Raw genomic sequence first — 23226 nt, 5'->3', positions numbered from 1 at the left:
TTCCCTTGCCTCCCACAGCAACCTGGGATAAATCCCATCCAGCCCCAGCAACTCGTCTACTTTAATGCAATTTAGGATACTCACTTCTTCCTTTGATATAGCGTTCGCACACCTATCCCTGACCTCAACATTCATCGTGTCCTTCTCTTTGGTGAATACCAATATAAAGTACTCATTAAGGATTTCAGCCACTTCCTGTGGTTTAACACATAACTTCCCTCTATTGTCCCCGAGTGGGCCTACTCTTTCTCTTGCTACCCTTTTGGTCCCAATATGTGCATGAAAAGCCTTGGGATTCTCCTTGACCCTGCTTGCTGAAGACATTTCATGGCCCCTTTTAGCCCTCCTAATTCCATGTTTAAGTTCCTTCCTACTTTCACTGTACTCAAGGGCTTCGCCAGTTTTATTGTATGCTTCCTTTTTCCTTAGCTTACAATTTCCCTCATCATCCATGGTTCCCGAATTCTGCCATTTCTATCCTTCATTTTTGCAGGGACATGCCTGTCTTGCATTTCAATCAACTGGCCTTTAAAAGCCTCCCACATGCCAGACGTGGATTTTCCCTCAAATAGCTGCTCCTAATCCACACTCCCCAGTTCCTGTCTAATTTGGATGTAATTGGCCCTCGTCCAATTGAGCAAAATTCCATTTGCTGTCTTAATTACCTGTTGGACCTGCAAGCCAGCTTTTTGCGAGTCAAGTACAAGACACCCAGGTCCCTCTGCACAGCAGCATTCTTCAATTTTTTTACCATTTAAATAATAGTCCATTTTGCTGTTATTCCTACCAAAATGGATGACCTCACATTTACCAACATTGTACTCTATCTGCCAGACCCTTGCCCACTCACTTGGACTATCTATATCCCTTTGCAGACTTTCAGCGTCCTCTGCGCACTTTACTCTGCCACTCATCTTGGTGTCATCTCCAAATTTTGACACACTACATTTGGTCCTCAACTCCAAATCATCTATGTAAATCGTAAACAATTGTGGAACAAACACTGATCCCTGAGGCACATCACTAGTCACTGATCGCCAACCTAGTGGTGTCGTCAGCAAACTTGAAAATCGAATTGGAGGGGAATTTGGCCACAGTCATAGGTGTATAAGGAATATAGCAGGGGGCTGAGAACACAGCCTTGTTGAGGATGATCATGGAGGAGGTGATGTTGCCTATCCTTACTGATTGTGGTTTGAGAGTTAGGAAGTTCAGGATCTAGTCGCAGAGGGAGGTGCCTATGGTTATGGTGAGCGGGCGGGTAAGTGGAGCTGAATTCATGAAAAGATCAGCCATGATCTTATTGAATGGTGGAGCAGGCTCAAGGGGCCAGATGGCCTACTCCTGCTCCTAGTTCTTATGGTCTTTTAAAATAAGGGGTAAAATGCTTGTGTGTGTGGAAGCAGAGGGATCCGAGTACATATATGCATAGATCATTGAAGGTGGCAGTACAGGTGGAGAGAGCGTTATAAAGCATACAAGTGCCCTGGGCTTTATGAAGGAGCACAGAGTACAACAGCAAGAAGGTTATGTTGAACTTATACAAAAGGCAGTAGTCAGACCACAGCTGAAGAATTAAGTACTGTTCTGGGTGCCACACTGGGAAGGATGTGAATGCATTGGACAGGGTGCAGAAGAGGTTTACAAAAAAATAGTTCCAGGGATGAGAAACTTCATATATGAGGATAGATTGAAAAGGTTGGGACTGTTCTCCTTGGAGAAGAAGGTGAAGAGGAGATTTGATAGATATGCTCAAAATCATGAGGGAGCTGGACAGAATAGACAGGGAGTAACTGTTCCCGCTTGTTAAAGGATCAAGAACGAGGGGCACAGATTTAAAGTAATTTGCAAAGAAGCAAATGCTGCGTTTTGAGTCTGGAATGCTCTGCCTGGTGGAGGCAGGTTCAATCGAGGCATTTAAAAGGGCACTGGAGGATTATTTGAATAGAAACAATGTGCAGTGGTATGGGGGAAAGATAGGGGAAAAGTCATAATGCTGACTTGGAGAGCCAGTGCAGACACAATGGGCCTCCTTCTGCACTAACAATACTGTGACACTGATTCTTGCTTGCCCATCTCACCATGTGAAGTCAACACCACAAGAAAAGGAATCTTGCAACATTGTTTTTAGCCTGTGAAAGACTAGCTGATTGGAGATCGATTCTGGACTCTGGAACCCAAGTGAAACAATATTTTCTATGGACCTAATACAGTCAAACCTTATTTTCTCTATTCCTCTCTTTACTGTCCAAGTGTGGAAGCAACATTGTGATTCTCCTTTCTCAGAGTGTGTGCAAATAGAAAGTTGGATCGTATCAAAACTGAGGGATTGGGAAATATGCCACTGCTCATAAAGAGTAAACAAATCAGAAGACCTCCATATATGGGCAGGTGGTGAGAGTAGAAATTAGTGCTGTTTAAATTAAACCCTCTATTGCCCATAACTGCACCAGGCAAAGAGAATTCCAGAGAAAAGGGCTAAAACTGAAAAGCTTGCCACCAATGGTATAAAAAGCAGCTGCCAGGCCAAAGTTAGAGGACGCAGGATGGAATACATAGCTGCAAGATATTAGAACATAGAACATTACAGTGCAGTACAGGCCCTTCGGCCCGCGATGTTGCGCCGACCTGTGAAACCAATCTAAAGCCCATCTAACCTACACTATTCCAATATCATCCATATGTTTATCCAATGACCATTTGAATCCCTTAATGTTGGCGAGTCCACTACTGCTGCAGGCAGGGCATTCTACGCCCATACCACTCTCCGAGTGAAGAACCTACCTCTGACATCTGTCCTATATCTATCACCCCTCAATTTAAAGCTATGTCCCCTCGTGCTCGCTATCACCATCCGAGGATAAAGGCTCTCACTATCCACCCTACCTCTGATCATCTTGTATGCCTCTATTAAGTCACCTCTTAACCTTCTTCTCTCAACGAAAACAACATCACGTCCCTCAGCCTTTCCTCATAAGACCTTCCCACCATACCAGGCAACATCCTAATAAATTTCCTCTGCACCCTTTCCAATGCTTCCACATCCTTCCTATAATGCGGTATTGCAATACTCCAAGTGTGGCCGCACCAGAGTTTTGTACAGCTGCAACATGACCTCATGGCTCCGAAACTCAATCCCTCTACCAATAAAAGCTAACACTCCGCTAACCCCATCAACCTGGGTGCCAACTTTCAGGGATCTATGCACATGGACACCGAGATCTCTCTGTTCATCCACACTACCAAGTATCTTACCATTAGCCCAGTACTCTGTAATCCTGTTACTCCTTCCAAAGTGAATCACCTCATACTTTTCTGCATTGAACTCCATTTGCCACCTCAGCCCAGCTCTGCAGCTTATCGATGTTCCTCTGTAACCTGCAACAACCTTCCGCACTGTCCACAACTCCACCGACTTTAGTGTCATCCGCAAATTTACTAACCCATCCTTCTACGCCCTCATCCAGGTCATTTATAAAAATGACAAACAGCAGTGGCCCCAAAACAGATCCTTGCGGTACACCACTTGTAACTGAACTCCAGGATGAACATTTCCCATCAATCACCACCCTCTGTCTTCTTACAGCTAGCCAATTCCTGATCCAAACCGCTAAATCACCCTCAATCCCATGCCTCCGTATCTTCTGCAATAGCTTACCGTGGGGAACCTTATCAAACGCTTTACTGAAATCCATATACACCACATCAACTGCCTTACCCTCATCCACCCCTTTGGTCACCTTCTCAAAGAACTCAATAAGGTTTGTGAGGCACGACCTACCCTTCACAAAACCGTGTTGACTATCCCTAATCAAATTATTCCTTTCTAGATGATTATAAATCCTATCTCTTATAATCCTTTCCAATACTTTGCCCACAACAGAAGTAAGGCTCTCTGGTCTATAATTACCAGGGTTGTCTCTACTTCCCTTCTTGAACAAGGGGACAACATTTGCTATCCTCCAGTCTTCTGGCACTATTCCTGGAGAATTGAATATTGAATGGATAAAGAGTGGAGGTGGAGAAATTAATTACACCTGGCTTTCTGGTGCACAACTAACGGTTCGCATGGAGCACACATTTCAACTGAGAGGTCTGAGGCTTGCCAGATATTGGGCCTCAAGTCTAATTTTAATAACTGTAGCAAACTGCTACAATTCCCTCTGCAGAGACAGCTGGGAGTAAGGGCAGGGAATGAGTTAGGATTCAGACAGGCAATTAAAAGAGGTTTTGTTCCCCAATTTGCTTCTACATTTTATCTTCAATGCTACACATTGAAGATGTTAAAACAGGAGCATCAAGTTGAAAAGCCAAATGATTTTTAAGTACAAGTCCTGCCTCAAAGCATTGTTGGTATTTGGATATTTCAAGAACTCTCACCGTTAAAACTCAGATCAAACAATTGTTTGGAATGATTCACCAGAAAAAGCATGTTACCTTGCTATGCACAAATGCTGCATTTGTCCAAATAACAGCGCAGTAAATTAATTCTTTGTGAAGTGATTTGACAGGTTTCAGATCAACATGATAATGGATTACACGCATGCTGTTTCTGTATTGCATAGATAGCAAAGCAGCAGGGCAAAGAAACCTCAAAGGATGCTCCAGCAAACTGACTAAACCTGAAATTGCCATATGATCAATATCAGAGCTATCCTATCCCAAGGCATAAGTAGGTGCACAAATGCACATGTAGATAGATACTGTTTGAAACAGCTAAACGTACAATAATTTAAATGGCTACTATTTAACGATAAATATTGTATATACCTGCTGAGAGACTGCTTTGTTCTTGAATAGTCACTATCATGGCAATCTGCTCCCGTAACTTAGCAAGCTCATTTTCCAATACATTGATTTTTTCCAGTGCTGCATCACTGGCCATTGTGGGAGTTTCAGGTTCCTTTTTACAATTCCTCAAATTTGGTAAGAATGCTTGCTTGACAATGGGTCTCGCAATAGGTGAAGCCTGATGATCCAAGGTATCAGCACATTCAGGACGAATTTCAGATCTGCAAGCAAAAAAAAATACTGCAAGAATAATACAAGCTTTATTGGAATTCCAAAAGGAAACATTCACACAAGTATAAATCCCCATACATTTGGATAGTGATAAAGATATTTATTGCTTTATATGTTCAATTCTTAGACAGCACAATTCAATTATGCATTCAAAAACCTTCAAATACTGAAAAAGCTTTATGGATATTAAAGAAACCTTCCAGTTTAATAATCCTCAAGGGGAAGAAAAAAGTAATGTGCTCATTTCTAATTTAATGTTGTATTTTAACCTTAAAATAAGATCTATTGCTTTCAAGTTATATCTTAAGATATACAAGTCCAATAGACAAAGCTTGCATTTATATAGCACCTTTAACACATGAAAAAGTCCTGAGGTATTTCACAGAAGCAGGGTCAAGACAATACATAAAGAGGGGCATCTAAAATCATCAGAGGTAGGTTTTTAAAAGGGCCTTAAAAGTTAGAAAGAAATGGAGGCAGTAACGTTTAAGGGAAGAGTTCCAGAGCATTAGGCCCAGCCTGTTGAGGACTGAGAATGGGGATGCATGAGACAATAGAATTGAGAATTGCGAGGGGAATTGAATACAGAAGTAGAGGTTATGCTGAAGTTATACAGGGCAATGGTGAGCCCATATCTGGAGTACAGAATTGGTCTCCTTATTTAGGAAAGGGATTCAGAGCAGGTTTATCAAACTAGACTGGGCAAGTTGTCTTATGAGGAATGGTTGGAAAGACTAGGCTCGTATCTGCTCAGGTTTAGGACAGCAAGAGGTGACTTGAAACATAAAAGATCCTGAAGGGCCTTGACAAGGCCAGTGTGGAGAGGATGTTTCCTCTTGTGGGAGAATCTAATATGAGGGGCTGTCCATTTAGAACAGAGATGAGAAGTATTTTCTCAGAGGGTCTTGAGTCTTTGGAACTCTGCTTCCACCACCTTCTGGGGAAGAGAGTCTTTGAATATTTTTAAGTCAGGAGGTAGATAGATTCTTGATAAGCAAGGGAGTGAGTGGTTATCAGAGATAGGCAGGAATGTGGAGTTGAGGTTATAATCAGATCAACCACAATCTTATTGAATGGTGGAGGCCTAAAGGGCCGAGTGGCCTACTCTTAATTCCGATACTGGTATACAATGGGAGGAATACGGAGATCTTGGAGCACTGTAGGGCCAGGGAGGTTGAATGGATAGGAAAGGGCAATGCAATGAAGGGATCTGAACAGGAGGGTGAACATTTTAAATCTGAGTCTTTTGTAGACCAGAGGTCCAAACAGGCTAATGAGCACAGCAACGATGGGCAAGGGAAACATTATGTGGGGGATTAGAACATGAGCAGCTAAGTTTTGAACAGCTCAGGTTAAGGAAATAAGAGGATGTAAGGTTGACAGGAGAAAATTGGAATTGTTAAGTCTGGAGGCACTTGTAATTTTCTTATCCTGGCAGCTCATTTACATTACTATAATAGTGCCAGGAATTAGTATTTGTTAGATCACATATATAATTAATATAATAATTGGAACCTCATATGCCATGCACTGCAACTCAAAGAACAAATACTTGGTGCTACATTTCTGTGATGCACTTTACAACCTTATTCTTATTTGTAAACTAGATCGTGAGTCCCGCATAGTATGTTGCCTGCCCAGTGCCAGGGCGAAGGAAGTCTCTGACCAGCTTGAAAGCATATTGGAGTGGTAGGGGGAGGATGCAGTTGTTGTGGTCCATGTTGGGACAAACAACATAGGTAAAACTCGGAAAGAGGACCTGTTTGGGGATTATCAGGCACTAGGAGCTAAATTAAAAATAAATCCTCAAGGGTTATAATCTCTGGATTACTAACTGAGCCACATTCAAATTGGCATAGGGTTGAGAACATTAGGGAAGTAAACATGTGGCTAAAGGAGTGGTGTCAGAAAGAGGGGTTCCATTTCATGGGCCATTGGCATCAGTATTGGAACAGGAGGGATCTGTATTGTTGGGATGGTCTTCACCTGAACCGATCTGGGACCAGTGTTCAAGTGGAAAGGATAAATAGGGTGGTCACAAGGACTTTAAACTAGCAAGTGGGAGGGAGGGTGGGGGGTGAAACTATGGGAAGTATAATGGTTAATGGGGAGCAAAGCAGCAGGTCAGCATGTGGGGAGAAGGTTTCAACTACATAGAAAACTATGAAAAATGTTAAAAGGCAGGAGAACTCAGGAGATGTCATTAGTGAAGGCTTTAAGATTCAAAAAGATATAAAAACTAGCATAAAGGCATTTGAACAAGGCAAATGAGTTGATGGCACAAATCATCACGAATGAGTATGATTTAGTGGCCATTACAGAGACATGGTTGCAGGATGGTCACGACTGGAGTTAAACATCCGGGGTATCAGATTATTTGGAAGGACAGACAGGAAGGTAAGGGAGGTGGTGTAGCTCTGATATTTAAGGATGACATCAGGGCAGTAGTGAGAGATGATATAGGTTCCATGGAGAAAAAGGTTGAATAAATTTGGGTGGAAATTAGAAATACAAGGAGATAAAGTCACTGATAGGCGTAGTCTATAGGCCACCAAATAGTATCATGGTGGGGTGAGCAATAAACGAAGAAATAACTGCATGTAAAAATGGTACAGCAATTATCATGGGGGATTTTAATCTACACGTCAATTGGTCAAACCAGGTCGGTCAAGGCAGCCTTGAGGAGGAGTTCATAGAATGTATCCGTGATAGTTTCCTTGAACAGTATATAATGGAACCTACGAGGAAGCAAACTATCCTAGATCTGGTCCATTGATAGATTGATAGATCAATCTGATCTATTGAGACAGGAATAATTAATGATCTCGAATTAGGGATCCTATTGGAAGGAGCTATCACAGTACGGTTGAGTGTGAGAAGGTAAAATCCAATACTAGTGTCTTGTGCTTAAACAAAGGAGACTACAATGGGATGAGGGAGGAGTTGGCTAAGGTAAACTGGGAGCAAAAATTTTATGATGGGACAATTGAGGAACAGGCGGCGGCACGGTGACACAGTGGTTAGCACTGCAGCCTCACAGCGCCAGGGACCTGGGTTCGATTCCCGGCTTGGGTCACTGTCTGTGTGGAGTTTGCACGTTCTCCCCGTGTCTGCGTGGGTTTCCTCCGGGTGTTCCAGTTTCCTCCCACAGTCCAAAGATGTGCGGGTTAGGTGGACTGTCCATGCTAAATTGCCCCTTAGTGTCAGGGGGACTAGCTGGGTAAATGAATGGGGCTATGGGGATGGGATCTGGGTGGGATTGTGGTCGGTGCAGACTCGATGGGCCGTATGGCCTCCTGCACTGTAGGATTCAATGGATTCTATGAACAGTAGAAGCAATTTTTCAGTGCTCAGCAAAAGTATATACCAGGGATAATGAAGGATTGTAGAAAAAGGGATAATCAGCCTTGGATATCTAAAGAAATAAAGGAGGGTATCAAATGGAAAGAAAATGCATACAAAGTGGCAAAGATTAGTGGGAAATTAGAGGATTGGGAAATCTTTAAAGGTCAACAGAAAGCCATGAAAAAAAGCTATAAAGTAAGATAGATTATGAAAGTAAACTAATTCAGAATATAAAAAGATAGCAAAGGTTTCTACAAATATATAAAATGAAAAAGGGTAGCTAAGGTAAACATTGTTTTTTTTTTAAAGAGGACGAGAAGGGGATTTAATAACAGGAAAAGAGGAAATTGCCGAGGCATTGAACAGGTATTGTGTGTCAGTCTTCACAGTGGAAGACACAAATAACATGTCAAAAATTGACGATAAGGCGGCTATGGCAAGTGAGGACCTAGGAACGATCATTATCACTAAAGTAGTACTGTTTTTATTTTTCTCTTTTTTTTGTATTTTTATTCCAATTCAATCAAATCAAGTCCAATTCAGAGTCTCAACAAGTTGAGACATTCCCGATCCAAGCTGACAAGACAGGGCTCTCACCTCCTGTCTTGGGCTTGATCTACATGATCCAAGCTGATTGGAGTAGGCATAGCTCCTCCTCCAAGGCTAGATCTCATTTGCATCTTAGCCAAAAGGCCGAGATACCGCTTTTAAAAATTGCTTCAAATGAAGCTAAAATGTAACCTAATGACTTCAACCAAGCACAGCATGTCGATACTACACTTGATCTTAGCCAAAAGGTACTGTTGGGCAAGCTAATGGGGCTAAAGGTAGACAGGTCTCCTGGCCCTGATGGAATGCATCCCAGGCTACTAAAAGAGGTGGCAGGGGAAATAGCAAATGGACCAAAATTGGCTGGACTTGGGAGGTGGTGGGGGGTGTGTGTGTGTGTGTGTGTGTGTGTGTGTGTGTGTGTGTGGTCTGGCCGATTGGAAAACAGCAAATGTGATGCCACTGTTTGAAAAAGGAAGTAGACAAAAGGCGGGTAACTATAGGCCAGCTACCTTAACTTCTGTAGTGGGGAAAATGCTTGAATCTATCAAGGAAGAAAGAGACACATCTGGACAGAAATTGTCTCATTGGGAAGACGCAGCATGGGTTCATGAAAGGCAGGTCATCATGTTTAACTAATTTACTGGAATTCTTTGAGGACATTACAAGCGCGGTGGACTTGGGGAACTGGTGGATGTGATGTATCTGGATTTCCAGAAGGCATTCAACAAAGTGCTGCACAAAAGGCTGCTGCATAAGGTAAGGTACACGGTGTTACGGGTAATGTATTAGCATGGATAGAGGATCGGTTAAGTAACAGAAAGCAAAGAGTGGGGATAAATGGTTGGTTTTTCTGGTTGGCAACAGTGACTAGTGGTGTGCCATCAGTGTTGGGACTGCAATTGTTTACAATTTACATAGATGATTTGGAGACAGTACTGTGTGGTCACAGCTCACAGATGACACTAAAATGAGTGATAGAGCAAAGTGTGCAGAGGACACTGAACATCTGCAAAGGGATATAGATAGTTTGAGTGGGCAAGAGTCTGGCAGATGGAATACAATGTTGGTAAATGTGAGGTCATCCATTTTGGTAGGAATAACAGCAAAATGGACAATTATTTAACTGGTAACAAATTGCAGCATGCAGCTGTGCAGAGGGACCTGGGTGTCGTTGTACATACTCGCGAAAAGTTGGCTTGCAGGTGCAGCAGGTAATTAAGAAGGTAACTGGAATTTTGTTCTTCATTGCTAAAGGGATGGAGTTTAAAAACAGGAAGGTTATGTTGCAGCTGCATAAGGTGCAGGTGAGGCCACACCTGGAGTACTGTGTACAGTTTTGGTCTGCTTACTTGGGCACTGGAGGGGGTGCAGAGCAGATTCACTAGGTTGATTCCCGAGTTGGGAGGGTTGACTTATGAGGAGAAACTGAGTAGACTGGGACTATACTCATTGGAATTTAGAAGAATGAGGGGGGAATCTTGGAGAAAGAAATAAAATTATGAAGGGAATAGATAAGATAAAAGCAGGGAGGTTGTTTCCACTGGCGGGTGAAAGTAGAAATAGGGACCATAGCCTCAAAATAAGAGGGAGCAGATTTAGGACTGAGTTGAGGAGGAACTTCTTCACTCAAAGGGTTGTGAATCTGTGGAATTCCCTGCCCAGTGAAGCAGTTGAGCATCTCTCATGGAATGTTTTTATGGCAAAGATAGATTTTTGAACAGTAAAGGAATTAAGTGTTATGGTGAGCTGGTAGGTAAGTGGAGCTGAGTCCACGAAAAGATCAGTTATGATCTTATTGAATGTCGGAGCAGGCTCGAGGGGCCAGATGGCCTACCTCTCCTCTTTGTTCTTATATTCATACGTTCATGTTCTTAAAACTTGAGGCACAGGAGAGTTCATAATTGGGTTGGATATTATAATCTCGGCAACAACAAAAACTATTTACAACATATTGCAAGTTCTCAAGCAATGCAAAGGTGACAAAAGTACCTCATCTTGGTAAATGACTTCCCCCGATCACAAACAATCCAACCTACATCAGCCAGGGAAGCAACAGCACCATACTCCGGCTCAGCAAAACTTTGAGCAGCATCTCCAAAGCCATGGAAAATCTATTTAGAGGGGTTTTAAAATAAGCTGATTATTCAGTTCTCTCAATGTCAAAGAAATACTTCTGAGCATCTCACTTTAAATCACAGAATAAATGTACAAGATGATTTGGGACCAGAATTTAAGGTTGAGATCATTTTTGTGCAGTCAAGCTTAAAATATGCATTCATTTTAAACATTGAATCATTGAAGAATTCTGGAATTATTAGAGTTAAGATTTTTTTGAAAAACTACTTTCAAACTATTTCTTTTTGGAAAATATCCTTCTCTTGGCAGAATCCTACATACCCTAGATATGGAAAATCAGATGGATACTTATTATGTCAATGTTTGCAAGCAGGAATCTTTTGATTACACCTCGACATAGTAACATAATTGCCCTGTTTATTTTCAAGCTCTGAAATTATGTATGTCATTCCACTAGCAAAGACCTTCTAGGAAGTAAAGACCTGACTGATCATGGGATTTGTGCAATGCTCCACTGTTACCCAATGCTCAAAACACCCAGATATAGAACAGCTCATCACTATTAAAATCAATAGTAATCATATATTTGCTGTATTCAAATCAGTCATGCTGTTAAAACATAAAAATAATGGCGCTGAAGACTTGGCAGTTAGACGATTTACACATTTATTCACCATTGTTGCATTTGTGCTGTCCTTTCCGCTTCTGATGCCTCATTAGACCATAAGAAACAGGAACAGGAGTAGGCCATTCAGCCCTTTGAGCCTATTCTGCCATTTAATAAGATCATAGCTGATCTAACACTCAGTCCACACGATCTAACAGTCCACTTTCCTGCCTTCTCTCTGTAACCCTCAATTCCCCCACTGATTAAAAACTTATCGATCTCAGCCTTGAAAATGTTCAAGGACTCAGCCTCCACAGATTCCTGGGGTAAAGGATTCCAAAGATTCACCACTTTCTTGAGAAGAAATTCTTCTCAAATCAGTCTTAAATGAGCACCTCCTTATTCTGCAATATGTCCTCTGGTCCCACACTCTCCCATGAGTGGAAACATCCTCCCAACGTTTACCCTGTCCAACCCTTTAAGAATCTTATATGTTTCAATCAGATCACCTCACTCTTCTGAACTCAGAGTACAGCCCCTTGTTTAATGCTTCCTCGTATGACCGTCCCTCCATACCTGGGATCATCCAAGTAAACCTCCTCTGTACTGCCACCAATAAACAGACCAAAATTGTACATAGTATTCTAAATGTGGTCTCACTGGTACCTTGTACATAGTTGTAGCAACATCTCCTTATTTTTATTGTCCTGCCCCTTTAAAATAAAAGCCAGCACTCCATTTGCCTTCCCTGTTACCTGCTGCACTTGTATGCTAGCTTCCTGGGTTTCATGACCAAGAATCCCCAAGTCCTTTTGTGCGACAGCTTTCTGCAGTCTTTAGTCATTTAAATAATGATCCACCTTTTCATTCTTCCAAAATGAACAATCTCATTTTCATTTGTCAATTTTCTGCCAACTCATTTAACCTGTCAATCTCTCTGTAAACTATTTATATCCACCTTATCTACACACAGGACACACAAGATCAATCTGAAGCCAATTCCCAGATCCATCATCATAACTAGAATCACCTTCCATTTCTGTTTGCAGGAGTACTTAGCAACCAGCAAGTTGTCCAGCAAAGCACTCTTATTGAGAAGCTTTGCTTTGGCAGTCAGGACTCGGGCATTGAAAACATGGGGCCAGCTTAGCAGAGTTGGTTTCAGATGATCATGGCCAGAATGCTGGTGCTCTTGGCTCCTTCTAGAATGGTGAAGTTAGCATGCTTGTCTTCCCATCTGATGCGGAGAATCCGTCTCAGACAGGGTTGATGGTATTTCTCCAGGACCTTGAGGTGGCATTTTCTGTTCACAGCAAGTATTAGGGTAACACTATAATGTCAATTGTTCTATTGTTGTTCAGCACTTCACTATTACTACCATAACTAAGAAATTACACCATTAGATAAGCATGGATTCGATTTGCACCACACTACATCATGTTCTTAACTTTTGCTATACCCACTTGTCTCCATTTCCATCGCTAACACCCTTCACCTCATCAAGAACAAGCTTCCCAGTGGACAGGGTCTACAGGATGGACAGAAAACGTTTCAACCTCCAAGAAAAAAACAATACTGTCATTGCTTCGTTATGCAGATAACAATGCCACCTCTGCTCACTCAAGAGAACCTCCAACCTTCACAGAAGCATACCGAAGAATTGGTCTCAGCTTCAACCTCAAGAAAACTCAACAGTGAAGTCAACACTTCACCAACCCACCCCAGGGCAAGATCTGGTCCCTCCCTCCATCAAGGTCAACAGAGAAACCCTTCCAAGCATGGAACATATCCCTACCTGGGGAATCATCTCTCATCCAAGGCTGACATCAATGCAGAGCTCCAACATCATAGCCAATCCACGAGAGCTGCCTTCGGATGCCTAAGGGGGAGTCTTTGTCAACTGCAACATCTGTGCCAATACTCAGACCCTCCTGTACAAGGCAGTCGCCCTCCCAACTTTTATATAAAGCTCAGAAACTTGGACTATTTACAGACACCACCTCAAGGTTCTGGAGAGATACCATCAACCCTGTCTGAGACGGATTCTCTGCATCAGATGGGAGGACAAGCATGCTAACTTCACCATTCTAGAAGGAGCCAAGAGCACCAGCATTCTGGCCATGATCATCTGAAACCAACTCTGCTAGGCTGGCCCCATGTTTTCCATGCCCGAGTCCTGACTGCCAAAACAAAGCTTCTTTAAGGAAGGCTCCCGAAAAAAGCAACAAAGGAAGCACTTCAAAGACACCCTAAAGGCTTACGTCAAGAAATACAACATAGATGTCAACACTGTCATACAGAAGGGAAATTGTGATTTGACAAATTGAGAGTTTTGAGGATGTAACCAGTTGGATAATTTTAAAAATCCATTCTGCCCACCCACACACCCTCCTATTTATTCTATCTTGCTCTACTATTTTGATGGCAAGTGGAGAAACTGAAGAACAACCAATGAACTTGGAACTGCTAACAAACAACAGAAAGCAATCCAACAGGCGCCAGAGTATGGCAACTAGGGGATTTTCACAGCAACTTCATTGCAGTGTTAATGTAAGTCTATTTGTGACACTAATAAATAAATCCAATATACTTGGATTTCAAAAAGGCACTTGATAAGGTGCCACACAAAAGGTTAATACGCAAGAACTGTCAGTCAGTCATGTACACCACCATAGGCCATTTAGTCCATGCCAAAGTTAGGGCTAACATATTAGCATGGATAAAGGATTGGTTAAATGGACAGAAAGCAAAGAATGGAGATAAATGGGTATTTTCAAATTGTGGAGATGCCGGCGTTGAACTGGGGTAAGCACAGTAAGAAATCTCACAACACCAGGTTAAAACTTGATTACCTGTGAAGACTCGCATTCCAACCATTATCTTGTAAATTGAGTTTGTGTCTGTATATGCCCCGTTTGTGAACACAAGTCCTCACTCACCTGATGAAGGAGCAGTGCTCTGAAAGCTTGTGCTGCCAATTAAACCTTTTGGACTTTAACCGGGTGTTGTGAGACTTCTTACTGTATTTTCAAATTGGCAGGCTGTGACCAGAGGAGCTCTGCAAGGATCAGTGCTGAGGCCTCAGCTATTTATAATCGCTATCAATGACTTAGACGAAGAGACAAGAGGATAACGTATCCAAGCTTGCTGCCGATGTTGCCTCTTCTGTTTACATTGCAGCAAAGAGGCTGCAAAGTGATGTAGACAGGTTAAGTGAGTGGGCAACAAGTTGACAGATGGTGTTTAACGTGGGCAACTGTGAAGCTATTCACTTTGGTTGCAAGAGCAGAAAACCAGATTTTTTTTTTAAAAAAGCATGCAACTTGTAAACGTTGATGTTCAGAGACTTGAGTGTACTCATCCATAGAACCCTTAGTGCAGGAAGAGGCCATCTGACCCATTCAGTCTGTACTGACCCTTTTAAAGGGCATCCTACCTAGCCCTCCCTCCTCTGCCCCATCCACATAACTCCACATATTTACCATGGCTAATCCACCTAATCTACACATCTTTGGACACTAATGAGCAATTTTAGCAGAGCCAATCCTAATTTGCATATCTTTGGACTGTGGAAGGAAATTGGAGCACCCGGAGGAAACCCACACAGATACAGGGAGAATCCATTTTGCATGCAACTCCAAGTCAAATAACTTGAGAAAACAATCATAGACTACTGACCTGCAGCAGGAACACTGCATTGTCCGATAAGAATTTGAACAGAGCTATCAGAAAGAGACAATAAAGAGGAGAAAAGGCTTGCAAGAGTAGAAAATAGTGAAGAGTCAACATTCAGATTTTTCTGAAGACTTTTGTGCCAGATCAGCAATAAACATTGTATAATAGTAAATATATTAGAAAATTTCAAACAAAAGCATAGTGTGAGAAACAAAAGGACTGGTGAAAGATGCCAATGCTTAGCATTGCCTTCTAGTGATCGTAGGTATTGACTTCTTGTTATATGGCTTATTCTAGGTGATTAATTTCTACTGTTTGATTCATAGTCAAATCAAAAATCACATCAACTAAATGCACAAGATATTTTTTTCTTAAAGCGCTAAGGGTGTAAATTGCAAGGACATTCTTAATAGTTCACAACAGTTGAAAATTAAGGTGAAGGAACTGTCGAATACAGCAAGGCTGGTCATAGTTGACAATATTTGCGTTTCATGATGCACCTATTGCAACATCTTGATTGTTTGCAAAGGCGACAGTGCCATTGGCATGAGGAGGCATTGATGCCTTGGAGTCTTTTCCAACGGTTCACAAGATCAAGGCATCCTTGGTGTCCCTGCCTCCCTGAAAAAGTTCCTCTCACCTGCCTCCATATCCTCACAGTGCCTCCCCAGATTCTTCATCAGACCCATCACTGGTCATCCTTCCTGGTCTGAAGAGCTGCCTTGCTTTCCTCAGCCTCCACTTGCCTGCGCTTGCCAGAGCCAGGTTTTGTAGGGTGCAGCGTGCTAAGACCTGCTCTGGAGAACATTGCAACCCTCCCCCATTGGTCCAAGCATCTGAAGCACATCTTGAGAAGCTTTTGTGGAGTCAGGACTCCTGTTGTACCTCTCTTCCACCTCTGCTTTTGGGTGACGGAGTGGGGTAATGCGTCATCTGTTCAAAGGATAGCTCTCATCACCTAGGCACCATCCATCCAATCCTGCAGGAGCCACGAACAGCCTTGACACCTGTGAGTGCCGCAGTAGAAGCATCATTTGAGTTGCCAGGGTAATGGGCACAAACTCAATCTACTTTTGGCTCATCTAGTGGCACTTTGATGGCCACATGAATGCAATCTATCAAACCCTGGACATGAGGGAGCCTATTAATCACGACAAACCTCTGGCTCTTTCCACCTTGCTGGGATAGTCCATCCAGTAATAGATAAATGCAAGGACATGTCTAAAGATAGCATCAGTCACGATCTTGATGCAACTGTGCGCAGTTGACAGACACACCATGCAGATCCCCCACTGACTCCTGGAAAGAATCAGTGCAGGAGAACTTACAGGACACTGACCCTCAACTCCATTGGAATGGAGTGTTCACCCAAGCAGTTGGTGGTGATTTCCAGCCCAATCATCTGGCACATTGCTGCTACTGAATCCCTCAAGAGGCAGAGCCTCCTGTGGCACAGGACCTCAGATATTTGGAGGTAGTTAAAGCGCTGCATTTACACACTATTTGTTAGGTAATGGCATCCTCTGTGGACAGTACAACCTTGCCCTCCCTCCTGGGCCTGTGCCTCTGGAATGTTGGCCATGTTCACCTGATCTCCTCTCCCTCCTGCACCTCTCTCACTCTTCAGTGGAGGTCCCATTCGCCGAGTATACTATTTCCATCAGATGAGATGCACCAAGACCTGTGCCTTTCAGTTAAGAGTGCACTGTGCTACAATCCTCAAGCAATCCTTCTAGGGAAGGTGAGGTCCTCAAACGCAGCTAGGCAGACTTGAAACACTACAGAAATCAAAAGGAAATCTGGCACAATTCTGAACTAAGAAAGCCCAACAAATTGGCAAAAAAACTGAATGTGCTTGGGCTTGGAAGGGCTTTTTATCTCAGCTTGTACGACAAATTGATCAAATCATGCTTTCTGCATACCCATTTTGGCCGTGTGATTAGTGAAAAATCACTCGGGTAACAAAATCACATTCAATAGGTTTATTAATGACTTTATTTGGCCCTTTAATTGTCAGTGGGCGTGGATCCAACTCAAGAGCAAGCCTGCTGACCTTAACATTGCATGTGTATGCATTAATATCAGGCTGCACGCCCAACATCACTTTGTGTAATTTTACATTTGTTCAGGTCAAGCGCGCCCAATCTCAATGTAAAAATCAGGCCATGGAGAATCAAGCCAGCCACCACGGACTGCATTCTGCCACTATCACAATACAAACATTTTTTTAAAAATCAGCACCTTTCTCATTCATCTCTTCATCAGCGATCAATTCTCTATTTACAATCAGGAGGTAACTAATAAATATTGAATGGCTTGCCTTACCTGAAAATGAACTCGTGGACATGGTTTTAGAGGCAGGCTAGAGCCTATCCTCCGAATAATACTACGAGACGAGCCATACGGTTTGTTTGACCAAAAGGGCTGTAACTGGGAACAATTTTCAACAATTAGAGAATAGAATGTGAAAAGTTCATTTTCAACTTCAAATAAACGTTTAAATTACTGTCAAATCAAATTGTATAGATTCTTTGACTGGTTCAAGATCATATGACTGTCTAAGAACAACAATGTGTTCCATATTTTCTAATACCCGGATCCTTGGTGTGTGTTCAGAACCGTATACAAAAAGTTTATTTATTTATGCAATCCTAGAAGTGTTGTATTGTACAACAATTGCAATCCCAGAGGAAAATGTTGTATTATACAACAATCAAGAGATAAGCATTTAACTCACTGAATCCATGTTGATTCCAGCGTATCCCAACATCATCCTAATCATCTGAATGAGGAATAAAAACATTAAGGCTGCATCACAGTTTTGCAATCCACATCAATTAGGAGTCTGGAAGCTTTATGCAGTTCCATCATTTAACTGAAAGAAAGATAGAATATAATCAGACAACCACAAATGGACAGAGAAATAATTTAAAAACAAAACCATGAGACACATTCCTTACTTTTATGTTCCACCGATAAAACAAATATATAACAAAGCTATTACACAATATAATTATTGTGGATGTTGGAAAACTCAGTAGGTCTCAGACAGTCATTGAGTCAGTTTTACTCGGCCCATTGTGTCTGTGTTGGCCATCAAAAATCAGTCAATTTTGGACCCAATTTGCCAAATTGCTCTGGATCCCATGGGCTCTTATCATTTTCATTGGTCTCCAGTGTGGACTTTAAATCTTATTTAAGTGAAGACTACATCAACTGCACTGCCCTCATCTACACACATTGTCATCGCCTCAAAAAATGCAATAAAATTTGTTCGACATGATCTCCCCGACAAAGTCTTGCTGACTATCCTTGATTAACACTTCCCTCTCCAAGCAAATATTAATTACATCCTTCCGTTTTTGTTCCAATGATTTCCCTACCACTGACCATAAGAGCAAAAGTTGGCCATTTGATGTCTGATCCACCAATGAGATAATGACTAATCTAATAATTCTCAACTCCACTTTCCTACTTGATCCCCATAACTCTCGATTCCCTTACTGATTAAAATTCTGTCTATCTCAGCCTTGAACACACTTAACCCAACCTCTACAGCCCTTTGTGGTAAAGAATTCCACAGATTCACTATCCTCAGAAGAAATTCCTCTCATCTCGGTCTTAAAAAGGGCAACACCTTGCTCTGTGGTTATGCCCTCTCCTCTGGTCCTAGACTCTCCCACAAGGGGAAACAACCTCTCAGCATCTACCCTGTGAAGCCCTATGTCTCAAGAAGGTCACTTCTTATTCTTCTACGTTCGACTCACTGGCCTGTGATTACTTGGTTTTTCCCTCCTGCCCTTCTTGAATAATGGTACCACATTTGCTGTCCTCTGGCACCTCTCTTGTGGCTAGAGAGGATTTGAAAATTAGTGTCAGAGCCCCTGTAATCTCCTCCCTTGCCTCACATGCAGCCTAGGATATAGTGCATCTGGGCCTGGGAATTTATCTACCTTTAAGTCCGTTAGAACCACTAACACCATCTGCCTCAATGCTAATCTGTCCAGTTATATCCCCCTCCCTGCTTTCTATACCTACATCACCCTTCGCCTCTGTAAGCACAGCTACAAAGTACTCATTTTATACCTCACCTATATCTTTCGGCTCCATATGCAGGTTGTCACTTTGGTCCCTACTCTTTCCTGTTTGTCCTTAATACATTTGTAAAACATCTTGGGATTTATTTTGCCCGCCAGTGTTTTTTCATGCACCGTCCAGCAATTTCTGTACTCCTCTAGGGCTTACACTGTTTTGAGCCCCCTGAAGCTGGCATAAGTCTTCCTTTTTGTTCAATATCCAATGCTGCATATCTCTTACACCCAGGGTTCTCTGGACTTGTTGATCCCACCCTTTACATTTACAGGAACATGTCCACATTGTACTCTCTCTATTTCCCACTACTCTGAAGTGGATCTTCCTACAAGTAGCTGCTCTTAAGTCTACTCAGATCTTGTCTTTAAAAATCGGCCTTTCCCCACTTCAGAAACCCCATTCTGGTCAATCTTTGTTCTTTTCCATAACTACCTTAAATCTGACCAAGTTATGGCCACCATCACCAAAATGCTCCCCCACTGATATATCTACCACCTGCCCAGCTTCATTCCCTAAAATTAAGTCAAATGCCAACCCCCTTCTTGTAAGACTTTCAATGTGCTGGCTCAAAAAGCTCTCCTGGATGCACTTTTAAGAATTCCACCCCCTCTAAGCCTTTCACGCTCTGCCTACCCCAATTATTAGGGCAATTGAAATTCCCTACTATTATTACCCTATTATTTTTTACACTTCCCTAAGATTTGTCTATATATCTGCTCTCTCTCTCCCCCTAACTGCTTGGGAACCTGCAGTACACTCCCAGCAATGCGACTGCTCCTGTTTTAAGTTCCAATCATATGGCCTCAATCGAGGAGCCTAAGATATCATTGTTCCTCACTGCAGTAATTGACTCCTTGATCAATAATGCAACACCACCTCCTCTTTTATACACATACCACCACCAGCTCCCTTGCATCACCTCCCACTGTACCTCACTACTGTGACTCACCTCCTTCCAAATTAATTTAACCCCCCCCCCCATTTCTTCGGCCACACATCCATCAGCTCTAACCTCCTATTCCTATATTCACTAGCACATAACACCTGGTGTAGTCCAGAGATTACAACCTTTGAAGTCCTGCTAGCTTCCAAGATTCTTGCTGTCGGGTTTCATCATAGTATCTGATGCGTGAGCGTGAGCGTTTCAGCTCCATATTCAAAGCTCTAAAGTCAAATGGATTTGAAATGTTAACTATTTCTCTTTCCACAGATGCTGCCAGACCTGCAGAGTTTTTTCCAGCATTTTCCAAAAGCTGGGTAAAACAGTATATCTGAAGGTGTATTTACACTACTACTGTAGCATCAATGCAAAATACGATTGCTTCTGAGCTTTAACTCCCAGTTAACATTATAGAAGCTGAAACTGCGCTCAACTTTTGTCCACTTGGGACGTTATAGGATTTGTATTATACTCAATACATTAACATAAAACATAGTATTTATCCTATAGAAGCATTCAATGTTCACAAAATTTGCATATACTCCACTTTTAAATTTGAATTTGCTTGCATTAAGATGGTTTGCTCAAATTTAAAACTCGAATTTTAAAACTTCTACTGCCTATTTTTTGCTTGGCTCCTAACACTTGTTCAGAACGATACCAGTTCTAGCATAGATGCACAAGTAAACAGTCATTGTATGGGCTGGCTACAATTGCTGTGAAGATTTGTCAGAGTACATCGATCACCCCAGAATGCAAAGATCTCAGCAACATCACAGAGTAAACAGATAATTGTATAACAGGGAAATTGTGGTGTGTAGTTTAGTTTTTAAAAAAAAACTAAATATCACGATTTCCCCATTACTCAATTACCTGATTTGAATTTGGAAAATGTGGGGGGGCTTGGGTGAGGGCGGGATATCACTGAGCAACCCAATCTAACCTACATGTTTCCAGGCAACAAGAGTTTGACGTTTACATAGATAATTGGTTTATTGAAAAAACATCATGGCAGTAGGTGCTGAGTTACAAATAAAAGAATCATAAATCATGACAGACAATTCATAGAAGTTCATAGAAACCCTACAGTGCAGAAGGAGGCCATTCGGCCCATCGAGTCTGCACCGACCACAATCCCACCCAGGCCCTACCCCCACATATTTTACCCACTAATCCCTCTAACCTACGCATCCCAGGACTCTAAGGAGCAATTTTTTTAACCTGGCCAATTAACCTAACCCACACATCTTTGGACAATTAAAATGAAAATAAAGTAAAGGATTACCCAGTTGATCATTTCAATATACAAATCAATATACAAAATGCAGCTCCCCTTAATTTACAGAATAGAAATGAAAGATTGACAGCACCCCGGGTTCTGCATTAAAGTCAATAGATCATATTTGTCTGGTGGAGTTCAATAAATTATTTGCATATTATTTATAAGCTTTATAAAGTAGGGGACTGGTCTGTCTCAGTCTATTTATTCTATATCTTAATTGTGGAATGGGGTCTATTCTCCATAATTCCACCACACATGCATTTTTGTATGGCTGCAGCAAGAAATAGGGGCAATGCCAGGGTGGAATTCAAAGGTTTTCTCACGAAGTCCAGATACGGCTGTTTCCATCTTTCAGTAAGGAACCACATACAGTATTAAATTTTTTTATTCCTTTCTTAAGAGCTACAAAGCCAATGCACAGAGTGGACAGGGTAAGCTCGCTCCAAAAACCAATTCAAATTGAATCCAATCGTGGTCCCCCACAAGAGACATACAAGATCCAAGCTGACAAAAGCAGATATTGCACTTGATCTCACCATTATTCACTTGTTCAATTGTGTTAGTGTTGCCGTATGTTACCTGCTTCAGTGTTCATTTGTGAATGCTTTAGAGCTTGTTCAATGATACAAGCAAATATATATTTAAAACTAATTATATGTAGGCATCAATCCACTCATTAAAAATCCTAACAATACTGCTAAACATTCACGATACTTGCAACAAGGTCAAAACTTACTAACTACGACCATCACACTCGCTTCAGCAAATGTTACACAAATACCTAGATGTCAATTTGTGCCAACATCAACACATATAGTAACATTTATTCAACACAATTAGGAGTACAAGTTCAATTTTAGGATAGCTATTTGCCCCCAAGTTCAATTTTAAAGTTTACAGTTTATTTATTAGTGTCACATGTAGGCTTACATTAACACTGCAAGCTATTCACCCCCAATTCAATTTTAGGATAACTATTCACTCCCTACCCCCCTCCCCCGCCAACATTCCCAAATAATGTGATTAACTAGTAATTGATCAGATTACACTTACCCAGATCAATCCAGTTACAAAAGAAACATAAAGGAAAGAGAAAATAGGACTAAGAGATTCCCCTTTCCCACCACAAGAACAAACTGCTCAAAAGAAATGGCTTTATGTGATTGGCTGAAGTAAAGTATCAGTGTCACAAGTTTACATTAACACTGCAATGAGGTTACTGTGAAAACCCCCCAGTCACCGCACTCCAGCGCCTGTTCGGGTACACGGAGGGAGAATGTAGCATAGCCAATGCACCCTAACCAGCACGTCTTTCAGACTGAGAGGAAACGGGAGCACCCGGAGGAAACCCACACAGACACGGGGACAATGTGCAAACTCCACACAGACGGTGACCCAAGCCAGGAATCGAACCCGGGTCCCTGGAGCTGTGAAGCAGCAGTGCTAACCCACTGTGCTACCCAATTGCCACTTGAAAAGAGTAGATAGGGTTCGCTCTCCCTGGTTATTAGCAGGAAGGACTCTCTGTAAGAAGCTCCTGCCCTCTTCCCCCCTCTCCTCACCTCAACCCTCCGCCGCCTCCGACCAACCGACGCTGACAGAGCGCGAGACAGACACTTCCGCCAAACCCACCAA

General features: G+C 42.1%; 1 protein-coding gene across 4 annotated transcripts in view; it reads right to left on the bottom strand.

Annotated features, from left to right (window-relative positions):
• The window catches only part of mtfr1 (mitochondrial fission regulator 1), a 32432-nt gene extending 9229 nt beyond the window's left edge, over positions 1-23203 (bottom strand). Inside the window, exons 1-6 of one of the 4 annotated variants that reach the window (XM_078216262.1) lie at positions 23154-23187; positions 18015-18152; positions 17603-17707; positions 15281-15324; positions 10909-11030; positions 4771-5012 (exon numbers count right to left, since the gene is read on the bottom strand). In XM_078216262.1, the coding sequence (XP_078072388.1) occupies positions 4771-5012; positions 10909-11030; positions 15281-15324; positions 17603-17624 (430 nt within the window). In that variant the 5' untranslated portion in view covers positions 17625-17707; positions 18015-18152; positions 23154-23187. Of the gene's footprint in view, positions 1-4770; positions 5013-10908; positions 11031-15280; positions 15325-17602; positions 17708-18014; positions 18153-22644 lie in introns of all 4 variants that reach the window. The other 3 variants (XM_078216263.1, XM_078216260.1, XM_078216261.1) reach the window with 3 other exon arrangements.
• Between the last annotated feature and the right edge of the window lie 23 nt (positions 23204-23226).

The sequence above is a fragment of the Mustelus asterias genome, chromosome 7 (assembly GCF_964213995.1).
Source record: "Mustelus asterias chromosome 7, sMusAst1.hap1.1, whole genome shotgun sequence".
Classification (NCBI taxonomy): Eukaryota; Metazoa; Chordata; class Chondrichthyes; order Carcharhiniformes; family Triakidae; genus Mustelus; species Mustelus asterias.
The sequence above is the reverse complement of the archived record's forward strand: the minus strand, read 5'-3'. Positions and strand labels throughout refer to the sequence as shown.